Genomic DNA, 25988 nt, shown 5'->3' with positions numbered 1-25988 from the left:
TTTAAGAGCCTATAGCTGATGTGCTTGTTTCATGAAAAATATGAATATTTGGGTAGAATCATGCATTAACAGTTTTGTTAATATAGCTCCTATAAAAATATAGATGTAACATAAGATTACAGTCCATTGTTAAACAATTAAATATAAATTCTAGGCCTGATACTAATAACCTAGCAGATGTAAGTAACATTAGCAAATGACCTCACAAACGTGTCAATTCTCTTTAGACTTAGAATGATATTAATCATTAGCACATGTGAAATACTGCTAAAGGTGACTTAGTAGAGCTAATCTTATCCCTGTTTGATAGTTACAAAAACTTGTCATACTTTAACACTGTGCACTCAGCTTGTCACAAAGTATTTATAGAGATCTAAACTTTGTCTATATTCAGTATGAGACACTAAAAACTAGATAACTGAAATTATCTGAGTATTCCATGTTGAGAATGTCCATAACTGTCTGTCTGTCTGTCAGTGCTACTAATGAAGCAGCAGCTAAAGTTGTGGTCATTGTCAGGGATATAGAATGCAGGTCCATTGTAGCCATTCCAAAGTGCTAATACTTTACCTTGTACTGACAGTTTATCTTACTTAGATGGCTCATATAAATCCTTTGTTAAAGTGTTAAGTGTACATAGCCTAGCTGCTTTGTTCCGTAAAATGCCTCTTAAAGTGCTAAATGCAAAGTTTTCCTGTATACAACATAATGTTGCCATTAGGAAAGTCATCATTTTTACATTCCAAATGACAGATGGAAAAACCAGCTCCACTTTTAGTCATGTGACTGCATAACCTTGATGTCAAACTTAAACTTTACTGCTCATTTACCATGTTGGATGTTTAGAGGACAACGCACAAGAGAATGTAATGATTAACACATTATGCTGAGCAAAGGGATTTACAACTGTACTTTTCCAATTTGCAACTTGAGTTGCAAACTAATATTTTCTTCCCCTGCTTTGTACAGAAGAGTAAATGTATCTGGTACTTTTCTATAATCTACGTGCCTGTTGTAAGATGAAGAAAACAAGCAATGTTCAACTCATTTTCTGTAATTTACTCTACAGAAATCTGCAAATTTTAATTTTTTTAGCTCCATAGATCATATATAAAGACAGTTGAAAATTTCTCACTAGAACAATTGCTGGAACTCCATCGTGGTCAAGGAATGGAGATATACTGGAGAGACAATTTTGTTTGTCCTACAGAAGAGGAGTACAAACACATGGTTAAAAGAAGTATGTTATATTAGTTCTTATAAATAAACAGTATTGAATTTATAGTTTCAATGTAATAAATTCATGACATACCAGTAGTAATTAACTCTTTCACAATGGGACATGGGTGAAAGACAAATGTCATTCTTTTTGTTCACTTGCACGCAAGAGTTGTTGAACTTCTATTTTATGAATCTCTGTCGATAAGTTTATAATCAAATTGTAGATTATAATTCGAACTTTAATATTATATATGAGTTAATTTTTTAATTTGAAAGTAAATGTTAAACAAATACATCTAAATATAGATTTTAGTGAGTCATGGTATGTTGAATGCAGCATTGTTTAAAATTAGATGTTTGTGATGTTAAAATACTAAGTCTAGTTTTGTAAAAATCAAGAACTGCAGTTACTAATGCTGATAAGCTGAAATATAAAATAAAACTTCATATTTTTTTATTCTCCTGAGATGGGGCTTATGTACTTGAAGAAACACAATGGCCCTATTCATCTTTCTAGAATTTTAGAAACAGTCCGTTATATATTCTTACGGCGATATATGACGTGAATAACCAATCAACAGCCCAGAATGTCCTCCCAGTGGCTTTTCTCAGCCATTTTGATCTGTGAAAAGGTTCCCACGTTCTTTCTCTCCAAGCTTTTAAGGAGGTAGATTATGTCTTTAGACTGCTGGAAGTTTCATACTTTTTTAGACCTAAATGCATTGTAGTTACTAAGCTTAACAAATTATAGTGGAATTCTGTGGTATCAGTATAGTTATTTATGATTATTCAGTTATTTAAGTGTATATATAAAACCTAAAAATTTTTTTTTAATATCTTTTTATATATCCTTTTATATGCAAAATTTTAAAAGGCTTAACAACTTATGTCCAGCAATAACTGAGTTCAAAAGTCATAGCTAAAAGAGGTAATCGTTTGCTTTACTTCTTTATTTCTTGTTCTATATTTGGATAATTTAAACTTTATAACATAATATAAAATACTTGTCCACTAAAACACAGTCAAGACTGGGAGAGTTTTATATTATTGAATACAGTGCACAACCAAAAAATCAGTAAAATAAAAAGAAATAAATGTATATATAAAACTTAAACTAAAGATTGTATTTTTGTGTTATTAATATGTAGTCATTCTAGCATGAAAGTAAACATAATTTATATTTATTTCCTAATTTTTTAATTATGATAATTTTTAATCATAACATGAAATCATTTTTCACTCTGACTAATAACAAATTAGCTTTATATTCACAAACAATTCTTTAGTAAAAATATTTCATTAAAAAAATCTGATTTTTTGTTTGCAAAAACACTTGTAATATTTACTAAAAGTCTACCAAATTTTGTGAAGGGGCACATGCTGTATCAAAAGTTAGTGTTAATACTTAATGTGTACAAAGGTATAAGAATTTGTGTATATTACACCAAGCCAATTGTGAAAGGGTTAATTTATAGTGTACTGTAAGATATTTGTAAAGTGTCACCAATATTGATTTTGTAGTCATGTAAGAAATTCATGATATACTAGTAGCAGTGAATGTATGGTTATTATGTGAAATAGCCACTGTATGAAACTATAATTATTATGTAAGGTATTATGAGGTATCTGAAATACTGAAGTGTTCATCACATATGCAACAATAAATTGACTGTTAAAACCCTTTGATTGAGCTGTCACAACAATGTTTAATAATAATCTTTTTTTTCATACATATAATTTTTTCCTCCTGCAGAAAGTGAGCCGTATCGATAATCGACATTCACTGATAAAACAGTAACATGACACAAATATGTTTCATTTAACATTTCTAATCACCTTCTTATAGTATACCAATAAATTCCTTGAGGGCATTTTAAATTTGTATATAACATTATATGTTCTCAAATATTTTGAATTTTATAAAATGTTGTAACCTACTTTCAAGGTTAAGACTGATTCATATAAATAAAGATCTTTAATACAGAACTGATGTTTCACATTTAAGACATGTTTGTCGATATATGGCCATACTATTGATTTATCAGCAACACTTTTTCATTTTTGTTGAAAAAAACATTTTAAAGCATGAAGATATTCATACATACTAGTGATTTTATAAGTTTTGTACATTGATATCATAAATTTAGTTTCAACAAATGATTCTGTTAACACTTAAAAGCAAGTTGATGTTCCACTGTGAATGCATCCCAGTGGCACAACAATATATCTGTGGACTCACACTACTAGAAATCAGGTTTCAATTTCGATAGTGGGCAGAACACAGATAGTCCATTGTATAGCTTTGTGCTTAATTCTAAATAAACAAATTCACTGTGAACTTTAAAATATTTTGTTGAATATTAGAATGCTTCAAGAACTGATAGTCATTTATATACTTTTACTAATGTTCCCCAGTGGGACAGCTATATGTTTATGAACTTGCAAAGCTAAAGTCCAGGTGGACACAGCAGATAACTAAAATGTTGTTTAATATAAGTATCCAATAAAATATAAATTTGAAACTTAAAGAACCTTGTTTTCATACTAGTAAAGGAACAAGTTAACAAGTGGTTATGTTACTTTGTATCCTATTTCAGCTCCATCAGTTTGATCATTTACACAATGTCAAGTAAAAAAATTGACTGTTGGGGTATGCCACAAAAGTGAATTTCAGGAAGACAAATTTCCTGGAAGTTATTGGATTACTTTTGTGATGCTCTTTCCTGTCAGTCCTATATGCTTTGGAGTTTCATGACTAAAACTAAGCCTTGTTATTGTGTTTTTGTAACACCTTACAAAACACCTGTTTCACAGCCTTATGTTGTTTGTGAGTTAATAAGATATCCTTTTTCAGTTTTAATAGATAACTGTATAGTTTCTCTAGTATTAGGTAATACATCAAATTACCTTTACCAGAATTCATAATATCTATTTTATCATTTTTTATTACTCAAATAAGCAGCTTTATTTTCAGATTTATAAATATTTAAAGAAAATAGAGATATTCCTTTCATTTCATATTATTAAATGATTCACAACTACATGAGTATTTTGAAACATATAACAATCATTTAAAGAAAAACCATAATTTTCAAACATAACTTCCCCTCGGTGTGGATTCCTGTACGTGGAGAGGGGACCTCCCAGGGAAGGTTCTGTTCTATCTGGTTACCTTCTCTGGGATTTAAACATCCACCCACGTGTTTGCCGTGCGTGGCGACCTGTGAAGGGAAGGAGAGGATCCTGGTGGTTGAGGGGTCCAACCCTAACACACCACTTTGGCCTCGAATTCCTGCAGACGGGCGGCCTTTGGGTGGCCCCCCTTGGGTCAATCGGCTGGTCCACTTGGGCTAGAGTCAACCAAGTACCAGTGTTGGAAGTTCTCAACGGGTGTTGTGGACATTGTGCCTGATGCTGGTGTTTGGGTATAGTGCTCACGAAACACTGGTGTTGCTGCATTGTCCTTGCGTGACTTTGTGGTGCATCCCCTTGTAGGGCTCCATGGTGGGTGGGGTCAGTGGGTACCGAAATTTTTTCTTTTTCCTATGGATCCTCTAAAAAATTTAAATAAAATTGTAAAAAAACAGTCAATGGGTAAGCGACCACGTCTTGAATACTCAGAACAGCAATCTTCAACATCAGTAACACACGTACCTCATTTTCTTATATTACATTCTCTCTCAGAAAATCCTTTAGGGCAAATGTCCCCTTTTTTCATTCAAAAGGGACTAGAGGGACTTGTTGGCTCTCCAAAATCAGTAAACAAACTTCGATCTGGTGACATATTGGTTGAAACATCCACATCCCAACACAGTGAACTCCTCTTGAATTCAAAGGCAATTGGGGATATACCTATTGAGGTTACACCCCATACTACCTTGAATTCTTCACGAGGAGTTATTGTTGAAAGGGATTTGAAGAACGTTCCCGAGTCAGAGATTCTCGCTGGTCTCTCCACTCAAGGAGTTTCTGCAGTGAGGTGCATCTCCACTCGCAAAGATGGAGTTACACTGCCAACAAATACCCTCGTTTTAACATTTACTTCACCACGTGCACCTGCCACCATCAAGGCAGGTTATCTCATTTGCAGGGTTCGGCCATACATACCAAACCCTCTTCGATGTTTCCAATGTCAGAGATTTGGCCACTCAAAGACATCTTGTTGTGGTTCCCTGACATGTGCTCGTTGTGGAGGCAAGGACCACGATGCCTATGACTGTGACATGAACCCACATTGCGTAAACTGCAATGGTTCTCACCCCTCTTACTTTCATTCTTGCCCAAAATGGTTGGAGGAAAAAAGAGGTGCAGCGTTTGAAAACGACACATAACATTAGTTATCCTGAGGCTTGGAAATTGTTGTCCACAACTCCATCTCGGACATATGCTGCTGCACTTCATTCCACAACTACAGTGGGAGTGCAGACAGATCTCTCTGTGCCTTCAAGAGAATCGTTTTCAAAACAAATGAAAAGCCTTTTGACCTCCGTGGTTAAAAAGGTTGATGAATCGACTTCCACACCCATCTCTGTTTCTCCCATACCTTCCAACAAATCTCAAGATCCACATCCTTCAGTTTCAAATATAGGCATTTCTTCTGATACATCTTTTTCTCCCACCACAAGAGACAAAACAATTATTCGTTCGCATCCTCAGTCACTGGATTCCCCTTCCAATGACAAAAACCTGCCCACCCGACCCAGAGCAGGATCCATGGAGGTTGATAGACCTCCTCGGACTAAAGACAGTAAAGAAAAAAGACGTGGTCGTAAACCGAAGGGTTCTCCAGCCACTTCACCTACCCGTTCTTAAAAATGGCCACCTTGATACAATGGAACTGTCAACATTTTTGTTTTCACTTCGTCTTCAAGCAGATATTAACGCGGAATGCTGAACCAAAACACCATTCAGTGAGAGATTTTAAGTTGGTCTAATAAGTTGCAACTCATTTTGTTTCAGAAACTGGAGGACTGTTTGGATTAGCTGTACGTTTGATGCAGCTCTTCAGTGATAATAAAAGGTACAGTCGTCAAGTTAAAGTTTTTTTAAAAATGGTTGTTTGATAAAAGTTGTAATCTTTGAATACGTTTAGCAATAATAAGCTTCTAATCAGGGATTTTAATGATTTTTATCATTAATGTTACTATTCCTTTTCAATTTCTGCATTGCATACATGTAAGAGATTGTTCAATTTACTATTTAAATATGCTTCATAATAATTAAGTAGTTCAGTTGGAAACAGTAAATTACTTTGTTAAAGAAATTGTACACAGTTGTTAGTTCAGCAGTTGTAGGAACAATACCTAAGCAGAAGCAAATTGATAGTTTTTGATAAGTTTTCAATTAAATTTGGTTTGTAGATCCCTGGATAGGAGAAGGTTGAACCCTATTAAAATAGGGTTTTAATAACACTGTCTAACACTTATTTATAATGTTAGAAATCCTGTATCTCAAGCTGAGTGTGAAAATTGTTGAACATTGTCTTATTAAACGTTTATGAAACTTTAGTGCCTCTAAAAGTTATTTTAAGATGAACTTTTTCTTATTTGTATCCAAACAAATTTCAGTGTGAGGTTTAAAGTTGCATGAACAAATGAATAATAAAGTTGTAGTCAAGTCGGAATCTACATTTCGAGTTACCGTTTTTCGACAGATGTATTGGAAAAAAACAATAGGATTTTAATATTATAATTTTTCAAAAGACTGTTTCTTATAGACATGGAGAACTAAAGAATGCTAATATTGAAATATACACCATATAATTTACAAACAAAGAATGTTACTGTTTAGATATACACCATATCATGGACAACCAAACAATGCAACTGTTTAGGTATATACCACATCATGGATAACCAAATAACGCTTCTGTTTAGATATATACCATATCACAGACAACCAAACAATGCAACTGTTTAGGTATATACCACATCATGGACAACCAAATAACGCTTCTGTTGAGATATATACCATATCATGGACAACCAAACAATGCAACTGTTTAGATATATACCACATCATGGACAACCAAATAACGCTTCTGTTTAGATATATACCACATCATGGACAACCAAACAATGCAACTGTTTAGGTATATACCACATCATGGACAACCAAATAACGCTTCTGTTTAGGTATATACCACATCATGGATAACCAAATAACGCTTCTGTTTAGATATATACCATATCATGGACAACCAAACAATGCAACTGTTTAGGTATATACCACATCATGGACAACCAAATAACGCTTCTGTTTAGATATATACCACATCATGGACAACCAAGGAATGCTACTGTTTAAGACATACACCATATCATGGAAAAACAAAGAATGCTTCTCTTTAAGACGTACACTATACCATGGACAACCAAAAAAATGCTACTGTATAGGTATATATTACGCCATGGGCAACCAAAGAATGTTACTGTTTAAGATATATACCATACCATGCACAAACTAAGAATGCTGTTGTTTAAGATATATACCATACCATGCACAAACTAAGAATGCTGTTGTTTAAGATATATACCATACCATATAGAGCCAAAGAATGCTACTTTTTAGATATACACCATATCATGAGCAAACAAAGAATGCTACTGTTTAAAATATACACATCATGGACAAACAAAGAATGCTACTCTTTATATATACACCACATCATGAACAAACAGAGAATGATACTGTTTAGATATAAACAATCTCATGGACATGGACAACCACAGGATGCCTTCTCTTCGGTCTTTGAATCAATGTAAATATTTATGTATAATTACTTTTTACAAAACTCACGTTTGGATAAATACGATTAGTTAATTTTGTTGTTGTCATTTTGAATTTATATACATATTTTCAACATTTTGTGAGGTAATTTTATGGAACTAAAAGTGCGACAAATTTAACAACTCTTCCCCTTTTACATTTCTCAATAGAAAATAAAAAGTTCTGTTCTTGAAATAATTATTTAGTTCTCTACCTTTTCAGATCAGTTCATAACTTTTGGTTCTCCATTAAGGAATAATCACTAACTTCTAGTTGTTCTATAAGGAGCATTTTGTAACTTCTAGTTGTTCTGTAAGAAACATCTCGTATCTTCTAGTTGTTCTATAAAGATCATCTTGTATCTTTTAGTTGTTCTATAAAGATCATCTTGTATCTTTTAGTTGTTCTATAAGAAGCATATTGTATCTTCTAGTTGTTCTATAAGGAGCATCTTGTATCTTCTAGTTGTCCTCTAAAAAGCATCTCATATCTTCTAGTTGTTATATAAGGAGCATCTCGTATTTTCTAGTTGTTCTATAAGAAGCATCTCGTATCTCTGATTGTTCCATACGAGGCATCTCATATTTTCCAGTTGTTCTATAAGGAGCATTTCGTATCTTCTAGTTGTTCTGTAAGAAACATCTCGTATCTTCTAGTTGTTCTATAAAGAACAATTCATAGTTTATAGTTGTCTCATAATTAACATTATTAACATTCGGTTTTAAGTTCAAGTGATATACTTTAGATATCAAACTATTGTAATGTATTTACAATTTTGCAAAAATGGTCTGTGGAGAAACTGTAATGTTAAAATCCTATTGTTTTTGTTTTTTTTCCAATACATCTGTCGAAAACGGTAACTTGAAATGTAGATTCCGACTTGACTACAACTTTATTATTCATTGTTCAAAAATAGCTGAAACAGAGACATATGACTTAAAACTGTCATGATATTCAGACAGTTATGATTCTGCAGAAATAAAGAACTAGTTCGTCGTTATTGATGTAAGTAGATAATCCACCTAACTTGATACCAATGGATGCCGATCCCTTAGGCTTTTGGGGATGACTGGCAGGGAGGATCAAAGGGTGCCTTTTAGCGGGAGATATTCTTGAGGCCGGGGAGGTCAAGTGATGATATGGTTCCACAAACTACCACCAGAAGGGAATAGTTCAAAACTGTATTTCTAGTAATGTATACTTTCAGAGTTTACCACTATGGGCAGATAGTTTGCGTAACAGAAAATTTTAAAGTGTGCTACTAATAAGGAATAGTTCCAAAGTGTGCCACTTGGAGTTGGTGATGTTATCATTACGTTATACGAGTTTTAATTTACAACCTATTTAAAGCACACTTTTTTGTATCAATAAATTATTTCAAATCTAAATATATATCATTTGCATCACATTAGGTAAAAGCTATTATTTCATTGTCTAAAAACAACCTTTCTCTCTCTCTCTATATATATATATATATTTGCGCAAATAGCCCTCGTATGCATTAAATTGTATCTCAAGACGGCTGGTATGCTGTCATCACGCATGAACAAATATGTATCTCAAGACGGCTGGTATGCTGTCATCACATATGCACTAATTTGTATTTCAAGACGGCTTGTATGTTGTCATCACGTATGCACTAATTTGTTGGGCCTGGCATGGCCTAGCGCGTTAAGGCGTGCGCTTCGTAATCTGAGGGTCGCGGGTTCGCGCCAAACATGCTCGCCCTTCCAGCCGTGGGGGCGTTATAATGGTACGGTCAATCCCACTATTCGTTGGCAAAAGAGTAGCCCAAGAGTTGGCGGTGGGTGGTGATGACTAGCTGCCTTCCCTCTAGTCTTACACTACTAAATTAGGGACGGCTAGCACAGATAGCCCTCGAGTAGCTTTGTGCGAAATTCAAAACAAACAAACAAAACAAACTCATTTGTATCTCAAGATGGCTGGTATGCTGTCATCACGTACGCACTAAATTTTATCTCAAGATGGCTCATATACTGTCCTCACGTATGCACTAAATTGTGTCTCAAAACAACTGGTATGCTGTTATCACGTACGCACTAATTTGTATCTCAAGATGGCTGGTATGCTGTCATCACGTACGCACTAATTTGTTTTTCAAGATGGCTTGTGTGCTGACAGGGGCGTAGATCCTGGGGGTTGGGAGTATATATCCCCCTTCATTTTATGTGGGGGTATGATGCATACAATCATCTCCCCCATACAGTTTAGTCTGTTGAATTGTTTTATTGCATCACAGGCTAACAAATTGTGTGTTTGTTTTTGTGATTCTCGTGTTCTTACCAATCAAATTACATAATTAGGCCTAGACGTAGGCTTTTTCAGTAACCGAAATGTACATCTTTAATAGTAGGTGTGCTTCTAAGCTTTCGATCTAAGCGATAGTTCGTAAGCATCAGTCAGTAGGCCTAAGTATACATGCAAGTATCGTGGCAACAAGATTACTCTGTGACTGCATGTGTACAGCTCTCAGGTTCACGTAATCAGAGATTACCAATTTGCAAATTGAACAGTCCACATAAGTGGCGCAAAAATCATCCCCCCCATCAGGTGTAAAAAATATACGCCCCTGTGTGCTGTCATCACGTACGCACTAATTTGTTATCTCAAGATGGCTGGTATGCTGTTATTACGTATGCACTAAATTGTTTGTTTACCACGCATTTATCACAGTTAAAACAGTTTGTTAATCATGAGATTAACTGGACTGAAATAATTTAGCTAAATTTGCTTTTAAGGTTATCGAGCACTAAATGAAATGACTGCTGAATATCAGGTAATAACTGCTTGATTTACCTCAGAATAATTGGAAGGGCATTGTGACCATTACTTCCTGAGCCTGCTGAGAAAGTTTTCTGGCGCAAATGATTGTTCAACATTCACTGAGAATCACTCCTGTGATAGAGCTGAGTGGTGAGTCTGACTATCTGACGAAATATACTTTTATATCTCTGACAAATAATAAAGTTTTTAAATCAATAATTCTGCGAGAACTTAATTAATCCTCGCTAAGAAGTAAATTAAGTTAAAATGTCTCTGCATTAAGTAACAAAATACAAACACTTTGGTATGTTATTGCTTACACAAGCATTTGTAAGTTTTGTGGGTTGCAAGTTCGAATTCCATCATTGAACATGCTCACCCTCTCAGCTGTGGGAGTGTAATAATGTGAGGCTCAACCAGTGGTGGGATTCAGGGGGTTCGCAGGGGTTCGCGCGAACCCGTTCTTAAAAATGTTTGAGCTTAGCGAACCCGTTGATGGCTTCAATTATACCGTCGAATTGTTGATGTCGTGGAAACTGATTGCGTCACACTTCATCACACATTTCGACAAGAAAGATTTAATGAGAAAATCACAGACCGTATTATTGACAAAGTTCGTCAAGTGAATGCAGTCAGTTTCTTAATTGTCCATACGTTGAACCCCATCTCGTCGATGTAGATGACACGGGGTGCGCGAAGTGCCGTCTCCATGAACCACAGGGCATAGTCTTTCCTTTCAGCCTTCACGTCAGGCCGATTTCTGTCGGCTGGGGCGGCTTGCAGTTTCTTCAGACTTCCGGAAAAGTAAGAGAACCCGTTATTATTGAGGCCTTCCCTTGAGAGAACCCCTTCTTAAAATTTTTGAATCCCACCACTGGGCTCAACCCCAGTTTTTGTCAATAAAAACGTACCTCCAGAGTTGGCAGTAGGTGATGGTGACCTGTTGCCTTTCTTTTTAATATATCATTTCTAAATAAGAAATGGCTAACAAAAATAGCACTCGAGTAGCTTTGTGCTAAATTCGGTACCCAAACAAATACAAAATTGTAAATTGTGCCAGAAAAATACAATTGTGTACATATTTTTCTAAAACAAAATGGAATCCTCAATAGCTGCGGTACTTGAAATTATGTTAGGCAAGATTAGATTAAAGTAATCTATGGTAACTTTGTTTCTCTTTTTACTAGTTCTATTTTGTGTACTAGCAGTATTAAACGTGGGGTGCGCGTATACCTTGTTCGATTTTATTATCCATCAGGGTCTCTTCTAACCTCCTCTTAAATTGAAATATTTTAGGCAGGTTTGGTATAAAGTAATCTCTGAGGCTCTGGCGTGATTAATGAAAACGGTTTGACTTACTAAGTACAAAAATGAAGTTAGATTTCAAGTCAAGCAAGAGTTGACGTGGCTGTGTGAGCTAAAAGGGGAGGATTAATTTATAGCGTCAGATATCACTTTTGCCTACCGCAGTTATATTAAGTTAAGCGTGTCAATACTTTGTCGGTGAATACTTCAGTGAAATAAGTGTTTTTATTTGCTTGGTTGACTAATTACTGCCTGCAGAGTAAATGAAACTGCCTAAAATTAAGTAAAAGTGAAATAGATGGTTATATAAAAGATTATTAGGAAATATACGTCAAATAATAAATAGGTAACACAAACTTATTCCTATAACTTAAAAGTTGCTAGTGTCGGCTATAGTACGGTGCGAGTACAGTAGTGCTATATTAGTCTTAGTAATAGGGCTGTTTACTAATACTACTAATTATTATGCGTTAATAACATTAATAGTAATAATACTAACCGTAGTAGCATTCGCGGTATAAATTTTAAGTTTATTTTAATTTACTTTGAAATAGTAGATACGAAGAACATAGTCATATTTAGTGTAAAAATTGCGTGTACTGTATTGTAGGACATTGCTTTTAAAAGTCTAAGGTTTGTAATAGGTTTGAAGTCTGATGCACAAAATGCAAGTAGTAACATCTTAGGAAAGCTAAGATGTGAGTGTTTGTTTACATTTTATTAAATTTAAAAGTAAAGCAATAATATATGGCATTTCATAGGTTCTGAGATACTTCCAAAATTAACAATGATAAACTTTTGCTGTTTTTGGAGCAGTATGTAATAATAATAACAGCCCTTTCTGACTTAAAATATTAGTCTTAAAGATGTACTGAAACTAAAGATTTAGAGTTTTTCGAGGTGAAGATATTCTTTATGTTTAATGACATAAAAAACCAAACAGATATGTATGAACTGTTGAAATGGGTGATGAGAAATATATTGAGTCTTCTACACTGGATAGATGTGAAATATGGTGTGATTTAAACTTTGGGCATGAAATATTTATCTCGGAGCCATTTGTAATGGTGACTGCTGTAAAACTATTTTTAGAATTCACTGTTGATAGATAACTAGGTATAGCAACAAGAACTGTAACAACTGGTGAACTTCCAAACTTGTTATGATATATTGTGTTCATCCTATGTGTGATAGAAAATGTCACTCTTTCTTCTTTTTTTGTGTGAAAACAAAATCCATTTATTTTGTTATCTCTGTAACATAAGAACAACAATTGAGTACACATATCCATGCCCTGTGTCTCTTCATTTGTACCATTCATCTCTTACTTGCACTGGAATATGAAGATGAGAACACATGAATAAAAATTAGTTTTTTTTTTTTTTCATAATTGTAAGACAGGATGAAACTTCTAAATATATTTAGCTGTATACCTTAGTTTATGAAATCAGTTTTGCACATAGATTTTTATTTAAGTTGAAATTCTGTTACTTTTACTAGCTTGTTTATGTAACTATAACAAAAAGACTTATCTGTCCTGTAGTATAACAGCCTAAAACCTTGTACTACACTCTAGGATCTGGCTAAAGTCTTGTTTTTGACAGTTATGTCCTTATTCCAAAGTTAGAAAGCTACATAATATATTCTGGAATTATTAACTCGCTTAAAGGTTTTATAAGCATTTAATGATGTATGAATTTAGTTATAGTAATATTGGTATTTGTATTGATAAGTTTAAAGTCTGCTATAACAGTAAGCCTTAACACTGTGTTTAGAAATATATATGTATGTCAAGTCTATGAAACAGTGTGTTATTGTATGAGTGACTAGAAATTCCTGGTAACTCTCTAGCTGTGGTAGTCAAACATTTGATTTTTATAAAAAAAAACCTTAGATAATATCATTAATGGATTTCTGGCCACAGAATGGAATGACAACACAAGAAGTAAAGAGGATGTTGTTATCCTTTGACAGAATGTAATGGAATCACTTGAGTCAAGAAGCTAAGGTTTTGAACACTTTCGTCAAAATTGTGTAGCTGTTTTAAACTTGTGTCTGGTTGAACTACTTGCTGTTGAGGTTTAGTGATTGTGCAGTGGAATCCACTTTTCTTTTACAGTGAAGTGGATGTGATACACAACCAGAATTTCACTTGAAAACCATCAAGTACTTAAATGCTCCATGGCAATCAGTGAACTTAGGTTATCACCAACCAGTCTGAAACGTTTTCAGTACAGCCATGGTTTCCAAGATGTGTCAATTTAACTGATAAATCTTGTTTACTGAATATTGCTGAGACAGCTTCTTCTGTCACATTACATGTTGCATATGTTGAAGGTAAAGAAGCATTGAACAAGTTTAGTCAAGACTGTTGTTTGTGTAATAAATAAATATCTCTATTAGCAGTTGTAGTTGAAGACACAAGACAAGAACAACTACAAAATGAGTATTTGTGTGGAGTTATATCATTTGTTAAACTATTACACGATGTAACATAAATTTTGTTCCTGGGCAGTATGTGTTATTTTTTAATTTCTTATGTTGTAAAAATACAGAAAATGGCCATTATTCCCTTCAAACTTTGCTTTTGTGACCTGGATAATGAAATTTAGAAATTAATCTATTTTCTATGTAAAAATGGACAAATTTGCACATTTTCATTTACATAAGGTCTGAATAAAACAACATATGAATCAAGACTTACATGTATTTATACTAAAGTTATACAAAAATCAACAAAAATGTTTAGAAGTGAATAGTTTTTCGAGATTTGTGACTGTAATGTAAATCACTTTCACATATCAGCCCCCAAATATAGTCGCAACATTGAACTTTGTTGGACCAGGATCTCTGATAAGGTCATTGAGATTTCTTTGAGTGGGATAGTATGGGTTTCTCTCACCAGTTGTACCTCTGAAATTCTAGTCTGTATCTTCAATGTCTACCTCCTCTTCTGATTTGCTGCTCTCTTCTGAGGATGGCTGCTTTCTCTCTGGCAGAGTGGATACAGGGAGCTCAGGACAGTGTGGCACTTGGGCAATGAATGATGGAAGGTCTTGATACATGATAGCAGATGCATTCTTACCAGCCTGACATTTGGAAGGGTCCACCATATAGAAGTAGCAATTGCTTGAGTGGTCAGTGGGTTCATGCAGAATTTTGGAATGGCAAACTTCATGGCTCTCTTTTTTCCCCTCTGTACTATCCTGCAAAAGAACCAAATAAATTTACTTCATCCACAATTAATGTGTACAAGGTTCATGCAAAATATTTTATGTAATATTTTTCTATGCTATTGGAGATTTAAAAAAAAAAGAAAAGATATTTAATTTGTGAAAGGTCCAAAATTTGTATAACATAAAATCTTACTATTCAAGCAAGCAAAAATTGTCCGTCTTACCATCGAGAGTTTTTACAGTGCTCACAGGTAAAATGAGGTTCCCAGGGTTTATCTGGATCCCTGACAAGCATGCCAAAATGCGCCTTGTAGGCTTCACACATTTTAGCAAATGCTGTCACAGAGTACTTTTTCACTCTTGTCCTGATAAATTGGCCACATATGTAGCAGAATGTGTCTGGAGAATGCTTGCAGCTTCTTGATGCCATCTCGGATAAAATCAGATAGGTCTATGTCAAGGACTAAATTGAAGTGGTGAGCTCCTGTATATACATTACTATGGAAAGTTCTAGAAAATTCTAAAAGGTTTTTGAAACTTCTTGCAAGTTCTACAACATTCTAGAAAGTTCTTGTAAGTTTGAGAAAATTCTCAATCAGCTACTCAGCACTGAATCTATCTGGAATGTTCTGGAAAATGGATAAATTTGAAAATTTCATTACCCAGGTCACAAAAGCAAAGTGTGAAGAGAAAAATAGGTCTTTTTTTTTTTCCATTTACTTTAGGCATAAGCAATTGGGAAATAACACCTTCTGCCTGAGTGTTATTAGCAGTTGCAGACAAGAAACTTAGATAACTACAACATGAATATTCACTTGGAAGCTATTTCTTGAAGTATTGTTAGCAGTTGTAGGGAATAAATGGAAACAACTACGACATGAACATTCACTTGGGAGTTATTATGTCATTTGTTAAAGTATTTTTAGTAGTTGTAAACAAGAAATGTAGATAACTACAACATGAATATTCACTTGGAAGTTGTATCCTTTATTAAGGTATTGGTTATTTTTTACTTGTAAAACAGCTAGAATACAAATGCTTCATAAGTGGATTTTTTCAACATACATTTTGCTTTAGTTTTATAAATATTTTGTTTTTACATCCAAATGGACTGCCAGTAGATATAATGTAAACAGCCGAAGCCTGTTTTAGCATCTCATTATGCTTCAATGTGAATATATGTATGTTATGAAAAGTTTGTTACACGGATATTTTTACATAGTGATTTGATACTTTAGACCAGAGTTTTAGTAGATGCTCAAACAAACTGTTTAGTGATCAAATACAAATTGACCAAAGTGTTATATATCATCAAGAAGGCTGTAAACTGGTTGAATGTAGTAAAGTTCCTTTCATCTCGTATAATAGCAACTTTCTCTTAGCAGTTCTGTATCAGGCAGACTAGAGCAGAAAATCACAATATCTTGACATGTCACATTCTCTATTAAACTATTCCTCTACTTGAAAGTCAGTACACATCAAACTTTCAATTAGAAGTAGTGCACATGTCAACAAGATTAGCACACACCAGACAATATTCTGCACACTGATAAAATAAACCTACACTTGGTTATCAGGGAAGCTATTTTGTAATATAACAAAGTACACATCTCATTACCAAGTAGGACAAGTATGCATGTCATTACCAAGTAGGACTGTTCTAAAAATAAAATCATGATACACTGCATTATCAGGTAAGTTACTTCAAAAATGAACGAAATATGTGTCACACGGTCAGCAAAATGTTTCACATGTAAACAAAATAAAATACTCACACCATCATCAAAGAAAATTTAAATGATGAATGCATAATATCGGAATGATATGATAATGCTTTTATGTAAATGCATCTTGACAATACTTCTACACTGAGTTGCAATTACAAAAGGATCTGTTGTAATGCTGTCACATCCAAAGCACAGTATTCCTCCTTGCAGATTTTTCATAATCCACCTAGCATACAAGGATAGGTTTCTAGCACCCATTTCAACAGAACAGTTGCAATGAAAATTATGGGTGCTACATCTGAAAACTGAACCGGTATGTCTATGGAATAGCATAAATATCCAGTTGCTTGAGGTGTGCTCTATCTGGATGGGTATATCATACAAGCAACTTGTATATCCATGAATTGTGTCATTTTTCCATATAGAAATCCTTCAAAGTTTTATTGTAGTTATTTGTGTGAGTGTGTGTTTATGGTTTTTCACCTTTTACAAGATGTCATACTTTGACCAGGTATGATTTGTTAAAGGTATTTTTCTGGATAATGCTGTTGCCTCAGTTTGATCCATTTCTTTTTGTCTTCTGATACCTTTAAGTACAAAGGATATGCTTACCTTGGAAATTCTAAACCCACAACCTGAATATGATTTTATAATTAGAGAGTATGAATATTTTGTGCTGTTATGTACAATTCCAAAAAGCTATTACTTTATGGTATCTTCACAGTGCCCACTAAATGCTGAGCATTGTAAAAAGTGAAATACAGTTGATACCCTCTTCACTTTATGTTAATTGTGGTTGTCATATAACTTGCTAATATGTATGTTTACAACCTTATCACATAATCAGTTGTATATACCTCCTATCAAAAAGTTAAACTCGCACATAATGATCATGAAAACTATACTGTGTCACCAGTATCAGCACCTACTACATCAGCAAGGAAACTTTCATGTGTCATCAATATTAATATACATTACATCAGCAAAGAGGCTGTTCCATCTGTCAATAATATCAACATTAATTACATCAGGGACACTGTTCTGTGTGTCACCAATATCAACATACACCACATCATCAGGGAAATTATTCCACATGTCAACAACATCAGCACATCATCAAGCAAACTTCTGCATTTACCAAGAGCAGCACACTGTATCATCAGTCAGACCTTTCAACAAGGCCAATACACACCACATTATCAGATAAATTATTCCACAAGTTACTGTTATCAGTATCTAACAACTAAAACTATTCTGCACCTCAACAAACCAACACACACCATCACATAAACTATTCTATAAGTGACCATCATTAGTACACACTGACAAGTAAAACTATTCCACACATAAGTAAAACCAACACACACCATCACATAAACTATTCTATAAGTGAGTCTCATCAGTACACTGACAACTAAAACTATTCCACACATAAGTAAAACCATCACATCAACTATTCTATAAGTGAGTGTCATCACTACACTGACAACTAAAACTATTCCACACATAAGTAAAACCATCACATAAACTATTCTATAAGTGAGTGTCATCAGTACACTGACAACTAAAACTATTCTACACATAAGTAAAACCAACACACACCCTCACATAAACTATTCTATAAGTGAGTGTCATCAGTACACTGACAACTAAAACTATTCCACACATAAGTAAAACCATCACATAAACTATTCTATAAGTGAGTGTCATCAGTACACTGACAACTAAAACTATTCCACACATAAGTAAAACCATCACATAAACTATTCTATAAGGGAGTGTCAACAGTACACTGACAACTAAAACTATTCCACACATAAGTAAAACCATCACATAAACTATTCTATAAGGGAGTGTCATCAGTACACTAACAACTAAAACTATTCCACACATAAGTAAAACCATCACATAAACTATTCTATAAGTGAGTGTCATCAGTACACTGACAACTAAAACTATTCCACAAATCAGCAAAACCAATGCAAACCATGAATGTCTTTTTTTTTTTTAATAAACCATGTGATTGTGAAGTTAGTATGGCTATTGTATGACAAACTTAAATGTTATTTGAGATTAAAAAACATTAAGAGTAAGGTGAAAAAAGAGAAATGAAAAATAAATAATTTTTAATATGTGTTAGAGTCAGATGCTGTGGGTATTGCAAACTTTCATGTATACCACAAAACCAGTATCAATGTTTCAAACTCTTCAGGTCATCATGTTTAAAAAAAAAGAGACTGTTAGTGATCATGTGTGGTGGAGATAATGTAAGAATTACTCTGAAAAACACAGTACTAACATTATTTTTAATTTACAATGCAACAACAGCCATCATTTCTATCTTGAAGAAACAAGCCAAAAATGAAAGCCAGATGCAATTAATGCAAAAAAGGCAACCTCCCAAGTTTTTAAACATTTTATCTTCAATAAATACAATATAAACAAAGAAATCACTGAGATGTGAATCACACATTGAACCAGTACCAGGGGACACTTATTTAAGTACTAACTAGCATATGTAATAGGTTAAAAATTTACAATGTCACCTAAAGTGTTATACTTATCATTATGGTAATCCCACCACATGGTTCCCTGCTAGTACAGTGGTAAGTCTATAGATTTACAACACTAAAATCAGGGGTTTGATTCCCCTTTGTGGACTCAGCAGGTAGCCCAATGTGGCTTTGCTATAAGAAAAACACACCCACCCACCATGTATGTTCAATAATGGTTACTTTTTCAAATTATGATCTCAGTAAAAATGTTACTTTTGTTTTTAAACAAGTTTTTAGTATCCATATCAGTTGGCTCTCCTACATATATATTTACTTCAAGTTGGTTCCTCATTATCATGAACTAATTTTAAATATTTTAATTGAAACATATTCCTTGTAATAGAATAGAACACAATATAAAACTATTGAGTACCCCAAAAATAATGTAAATTAGTACACAACTTAAGTGTAGAGTACTTTTGTTTATATCACATAAAAGTTTATAATTCAAAAATAACAAAACATAACATAAAAACCATGCCCAAGTAATAATACTAATGAATACACAGCCTTGTTTGGTTAGATCTCAATTATAAAGACCAAACCATAAACACCAAGTGTATCAGGAAATAGTTGTGTAACCAAAATGAAATCTGTAAGTCAGTAAACAAAGAAAACAAAATAACATTCATATTATTAATATATTGTAACTTTTATAATTATAGATAAATGTCAACATTTTTCATGCAAATATTTGTTTTTAAATACATATTTGTGTTACATGCTGTTTGTTTTATCTGTTCTTTTTTATATTTGGTTTGTTTACTATTATTTAGTGCAAATTATATCATATTTCTGGTGTAATTACTATGTTCTGTTTTGTACGTTTAGCTTACTGAAGATGGAATTCTAAAGATTCTAAATGTCTAATAAATACTTCATATAATTATGTTAGAGTTTTCTTTGTGTTATTTTTACCTGTTTTTAAACAGTTTACATTCATATATATCTTGTAATTACAATCCAAACAAAAATGCGACTTAAAATTATTACAAAGTAAGAACTGGCTAAGGAGTTAACTCCAATTGTTGTGTGGAGTTATTTAAGATATAAAAGTAATTTTTACAGGTGTCACACAATGTCCATTAATAACATGAGGGAACAATACCAGTCCATCAATGAAGATAAGGTATGTTAGATGAAAGTTTTACTGTAAATATAAATTAGTTATGTGAATATTAGTAAATTGTTATTGTTTAATAATAAATATAACTATTTTAAAGTGTGTTATAACCATTATTTTAGAAAGTGTTATATAATTTTAATTAAACATGTTTTATTCCGTCTCTTAATTGCTGTAGTCATAAAAATATCATATTTTAGGGACTTAAGCTTTAGATGTTATTCATTTCAGTTAATTATATAAAAATATATTTTTGAATAAAATATTACTTAAACCAACCAATGGACATGGTATACAGTGTATAATAAGTTTTGCATCTCTGAAGTTTTCCCTTTTAAGTATCATAATGAAGATAATTTTATATGTATTTTTCTATTATATTTTCCTTTTATTTTTTCCAATACAAACTTTAATATGAATTATGTTTTGTATATCTCTCTTGACATCATAAAATAGAAGGTTATTGTGGTTATCACCCATAAAGGAACCAATAACAAACAATTGTTTTCTATTTTAGCTGTTTTCTAATCATACTGATGTAAGCTGCATCTTTTGAAGTGTGTAGAATAAATCATTCTTGATTGTCAGTTTATAGAAGGTCATCTCTATTTGAACAAAATTTGTACTTCTTGTAGTTGTTTTTAAATACCTTTATAAAAATAAACACAATTGTTTTTAACATTAAGGTTTTGCTGTGCAACATTTAGAGTACTTAAGCTTGTGATAAGTGCTGACACATTTCTTTATTTCACAAGTCTGGACATCTCTAATGTGTGTGTGTGTATCAATGTATGCGTCATGCTTTAAAACTCGAGTAAAATTGTATTCTAAATACAGTTGGTATGGGTATTAAAACTTTAATTAAAACAAAGTAAAGAACAACACTGCGACCTTCTTAAGTCATCTACAGGTTAGCAAAGAGAGTTTGCAACTGACCATTGCTGGTCATGTGTCTTAAGGACAAGAATGTGCATGGGGACAATATTGTAGGTGTGTTACAGTTAGATATTATGTTATTAATTAATATAGGCATTAAGGTGTTTCCTTATATTGGATTACTTTTAGTTTGAGTTCTTGTATAAGTAAGGCTTCTTTGATTTTGCATTTCTTTGAATTTGTTTCTGTACTTATCATGTTGGTGTTTTCTATGGTTATGTTGTGCTTATTTGACTTGCAATGTTCAGAAATCTGTGAAGGTGTTTTTTTCATGTTCATTGAATCTGGTTTCCATTTTTCCACTTGTTTCTCCAATATAGAAGTCGTGGCAGTTATCACATTGTATTTTATAAATAATGTTGGTATGGTGTTTGTCAGTGTAGTTTTTACATAGTATGGACTTTAGTTTTGTACCTGGTTTTTGAATAAATTTGGTGTTTACTGAAATGTCATGTTTTGTGAGAAGTTTCTTCCAAATGTTGGTTATTTTTTCACTGATGTTAGGAACATATGGTAGGCAGCAGTGTATGGTTTTGTAGCTTGTTGTATCTTGGGATGTATTGTTGGTCTAGGTGTATGCATATATTTTTTTCCATGTTTCTTGGAGGAAATTTGTTGATGTTGATGAAGTGTTATTTTATTTTGTTGATTTTATCGTTAGGTTTATCAGGTGAGTGTAATTTTGTGTCTTTGTTTATTTGGTTTTTTAATATGTTGCATTTTTGTTTTGTTTCATGTGCTGAGTTTCAGGGAACGTATAGTCTGGCATGTGTGATTTTTCCTATGGATTTCTGTTTTGAATTGTGTATTGGTTCTAGTGATCTTGAGGTTGGGAAATGTTATTTGGTTAGTTTTTCTTGTGCTCACGGGTGAACTTAATGTTGGGGTATATGGAGTTAATGTGGTTGAAAAATCCAAGTTCTGTAGATATGAAACCAGCAATCGTATCTTCAACATATCTGTACCAATATTGTGGTGGGTGTAAGGCTAAATTGTTGATGTAAACCTTATAACAAACTTCTTTGCAATATAGGCAGGAAGAGGAAGGTTCAACCAAGTAACAGCTATGAATATCAGAAATACTGTACTTTTCGAGTGATGTTAGGATTTTTTTGGAATCATGTAGAAAATACATTTATCTTTCTAAAAAGAATTAATAATTAGTTTATATACATATATAAGGACATGACCTCAGTTGACAATCACAAGTATTTCTTTTCCTTTCTTTTTAATATGGCCCGGCATGGTCAAGTGCGTTAAAGGCGTCGCGACTTCGTAATCCAAGGGTGTGGGTCAGATCCCCATCGCGCCAAACATGCTCGCCCTTTCAGCCGTGGGGGCATTATAATGTGACGGTCAATCCCACTATTCGATGGTAAAAGAGTAGCCCAAGAGTTGGCAGTGGGTGGTGATGACTAGCTGCCTTTCCTCTAGTCTTACACTGCAAAATTAGGGACGGCTAGCACAGATAGCCCTCGAGTAGCTTTGTGCGAAATTCAAAAACAAAACAAATTCTTTTTAATATACTTCATTTCAGGATACATTGTTCTCCCTTCATTACAGACATGTTTGTGTGTATTTCATATTTTCAAAGTTAAACAAATGTACTGGTTTGGTTTTTAAAATCAGATAAAACAACAACAACATGGAATTCTTCAGATCAGATTGTTATTGACAGACAATATGGATATTTGTCACAAACTTATTAGTACCCAGTACTTGAATTGATGAAGAAGACTTGATTTTTTTGCCACAAACTAAAATGGAGCTATGATATGTAAAACTGCTTAGTGCTTTTTGTAATATTTACTGCATTTGTATTTTTTTTAGAGCTAACAGGAAAACTCTGTTAGGTTTCTATCATTGGTAAAAACAGTAATACATCATTGCATTAATCTAAGTATTTGAAATACATGTGACTGGGGATTTGTGAATGAGATGGATATGCACATGGTTTTGATTTCAGGTTTATTGGTACATATTTTGCAAATATTTGTGTTGATGCTTTAGACTTTTACTATTATAAATTTTTAGGAACTTGCAAGGCTTCCTAGAAACATACTCAGTGTAATTCTAACAACAGAATAAATAGTATGAAAACTAACTCCTTGCCTAGTAGGTAACATAACAGTAACAAAACTTGGTGTAGGTAAATGAGTTTAATACTCATGCAGTAATTTTGCTGTTAGTAATGTAACCAGTACAGTAAAGCTTATGTTCCAAATATTTTCAGAGCATTATAAAATAGAATGGTTATTATTAATACAAAGCTGATATTGTCTTATACACTAGTGTCACCTTGGTAAAGTTTTAAATTGTGTTAAGTATTCACATAAGCTGTGTTGATAAGTTTTGTAACGTTATAACAAGTGTTTAAGAGGTCTGCTAATTTAAATAATTATATATATATATATCTTAAAAAAAGACAAAAGTTAAATATAAGATGCAAAGTTTTCAAGTCTCAGAACTATAATGCTATTTTTTAAAAGGTTTAAGTTTTCCAAATCAAGAAATAAGGATGCCTTGAGTACTGATAAACAGATTTCATTAAAAGCAATATTATTTATAAAAGAAAAGGATGTACTTTAGCTAATGATATAATTTTTTTTAACTTTTGTTTTGTTTTCAGATTCTCTTACAACCATTCAACTATATATTACAAGTGCCAGGGAAGAAGATTAGAAGTGAGCTAACAAAGGTGTTGCTTCAGGTTTTACTTGTCTGAATATGTTCATTTGTATGGATTGTAATGGTGTTAAAAATATTGTTCTTATAGTGTATACTATGCAGTTTTCATTCAAGAGGATTCATAAACAAAGTTATAGTGTTTGTATAATTTACATATTTTCTGTGTATTTGGTAGTTTTAAGCAAGAACAATAAATTCTCCAAGAATAGACTGTAATGTATGTTCTAAACTAAGAAAACTATTTAATGTCAGATTTATGTTTGTATAATATACAAGAATAGCAAGCATATTTATGGGAAGACTTCCTTTGTGTGTAACACAAAATATTTTACTTAACCTAATTTTATAAAAGATACTTTCTGTTGTAATAATTTCATGTACTTGTTTATTTTCTTCAGGCTTTCAATCACTGGCTGAATATTACACCTGAAATGTGTCATATAATAGGGGAGGTTGTTCAAATGTTGCACAATGCTAGCTTGCTGTAAGTTATGCATTTTGATCTTTGTATGAGAAAATCATGTAGTATATATTAAGTTGTATGTGTTTACATAATTGTAAAGGTTTGAGAGAATAATTTAAACACACAGTTAAAAGATTGGAGTGTGGATACAAAACGGGTCATTCTGCACTTGGTCACTATTAATTAAGTAGCAACTTGCAGGTTGGTATAAATTTTCTAAGATGAAGGTAAAAAATATCTGTTATCCAGATAGGTGTAACTTATTATAAGGAAATACAGAATTATACTAGAACTTAAAAATCCTTAACTTGGAGTCTGTACAACTATCAATACTGTGTGTACAATAAATATTTTCTCAAAAGCTACTTAGGCCTGTTATGTTATGTTATATTTCACATATATTTTTTGGTAACTTGCAAGAAATTTTCTACTTCAATTACCAAGAAATTAAATGTACAGTTTACACCAAACTTTCTGTTGTGACATGAACTGTTTTTATACCCAGTTTTATTCTGTAGGATAGATGACATAGAAGATAGTTCCTGTTTAAGACGAGGGGTTCCAGTTGCTCATCACATTTTGGTGTTGCTAGCACTATCAACACAGCTAATTATGTATATTTCTTGGGCCTGGAGAAGTTGCTGAAACTTGGAAAGCCTGAGGCTACAGTTGTGTACGCAGGTATATTATTTTTGTGTTTTAGTAGGCCTACACTGTAGTTGTACATTTAAAAAGTTTATATAAATTATACTAAATAGCAAACCTTGTAGTACTGGTCAAGGGTTGACTTACATTTTCAGTAATTCAATTGCATGATATGAGCCACATCAGCTGGTTTGGATAATTTGTAATGGTTCTTGCCACACAGTAATTCAATAGCATGACATGAACCACACATTCCCTGTGTGATTTACAACTTATTTTATGACAGCAAGAATACTGTAGTTAGACATGGTTCAAAGGTTGATAAAACAAAATTTAGGTATAAAGGTTACAAGTTTAAAGTTACCTTCTTTTCTTATGATTACGTGGTCGGTTGAAGTGACCGAACGTGTATAGTTAGTGTATAGAAAATAACAGATACAATATTCAGTTTTACTGGAAAAAACAAGTTTCAAATGGATTTAGGAAGATTTAAAAATTATGTAAATGGCTTTTGAGATGAAGAAAAGTATTTTTAATTTTAACACAATTTTTCTACTTGACTGGTTAAAAACATACTTATTGTATTTGTATACAAAT

General features: G+C 33.0%; 2 protein-coding genes across 8 annotated transcripts in view; both read left to right on the top strand.

Annotated features, from left to right (window-relative positions):
* Positions 1 to 25988, top strand: part of LOC143256146 (terpene synthase-like) — a 51947-nt gene that overhangs the window by 15675 nt on the left and 10284 nt on the right. For 3 of the 4 annotated variants that reach the window (XM_076512944.1, XM_076512945.1, XM_076512943.1), the window contains exons 6-7: positions 1139 to 1240; positions 6181 to 6241. In XM_076512944.1, the coding sequence (XP_076369059.1) occupies positions 1139 to 1240; positions 6181 to 6241 (163 nt within the window). The remainder of the gene's footprint in view (positions 1 to 1138; positions 1241 to 6180; positions 6242 to 25988) is intronic. The other variant, XM_076512946.1, reaches the window with a different exon arrangement.
* Positions 10647 to 25567, top strand: LOC143256147 (terpene synthase-like). Of its 4 annotated transcripts, none has more exons than XM_076512949.1 (5): positions 10647 to 10923; positions 20605 to 20665; positions 24225 to 24293; positions 24682 to 24767; positions 25265 to 25439. In XM_076512949.1, exons 2-5 carry the CDS (start codon positions 20615 to 20617, stop codon positions 25389 to 25391), a joined length of 333 nt encoding a protein of 110 aa, XP_076369064.1. In that variant the 5' UTR covers positions 10647 to 10923; positions 20605 to 20614; the 3' UTR covers positions 25392 to 25439. The 4 variants fall into 4 exon arrangements, with proteins under 4 accessions (XP_076369064.1, XP_076369065.1, XP_076369063.1 ...); XM_076512950.1 differs by lacking the exon at positions 10647 to 10923 and adding an exon at positions 11248 to 11577 and having other exon boundaries at positions 25265 to 25567; XM_076512948.1 differs by lacking the exon at positions 10647 to 10923 and adding an exon at positions 11977 to 12424 and having other exon boundaries at positions 25265 to 25437.

Source organism: Tachypleus tridentatus, chromosome 7 (genome assembly GCF_004210375.1).
Source record: "Tachypleus tridentatus isolate NWPU-2018 chromosome 7, ASM421037v1, whole genome shotgun sequence".
NCBI classification, from domain to species: domain Eukaryota; kingdom Metazoa; phylum Arthropoda; class Merostomata; order Xiphosura; family Limulidae; genus Tachypleus; species Tachypleus tridentatus.
Note: the sequence above shows the minus strand (reverse complement) of the source record. Positions and strands in the feature narration are given on the sequence as shown.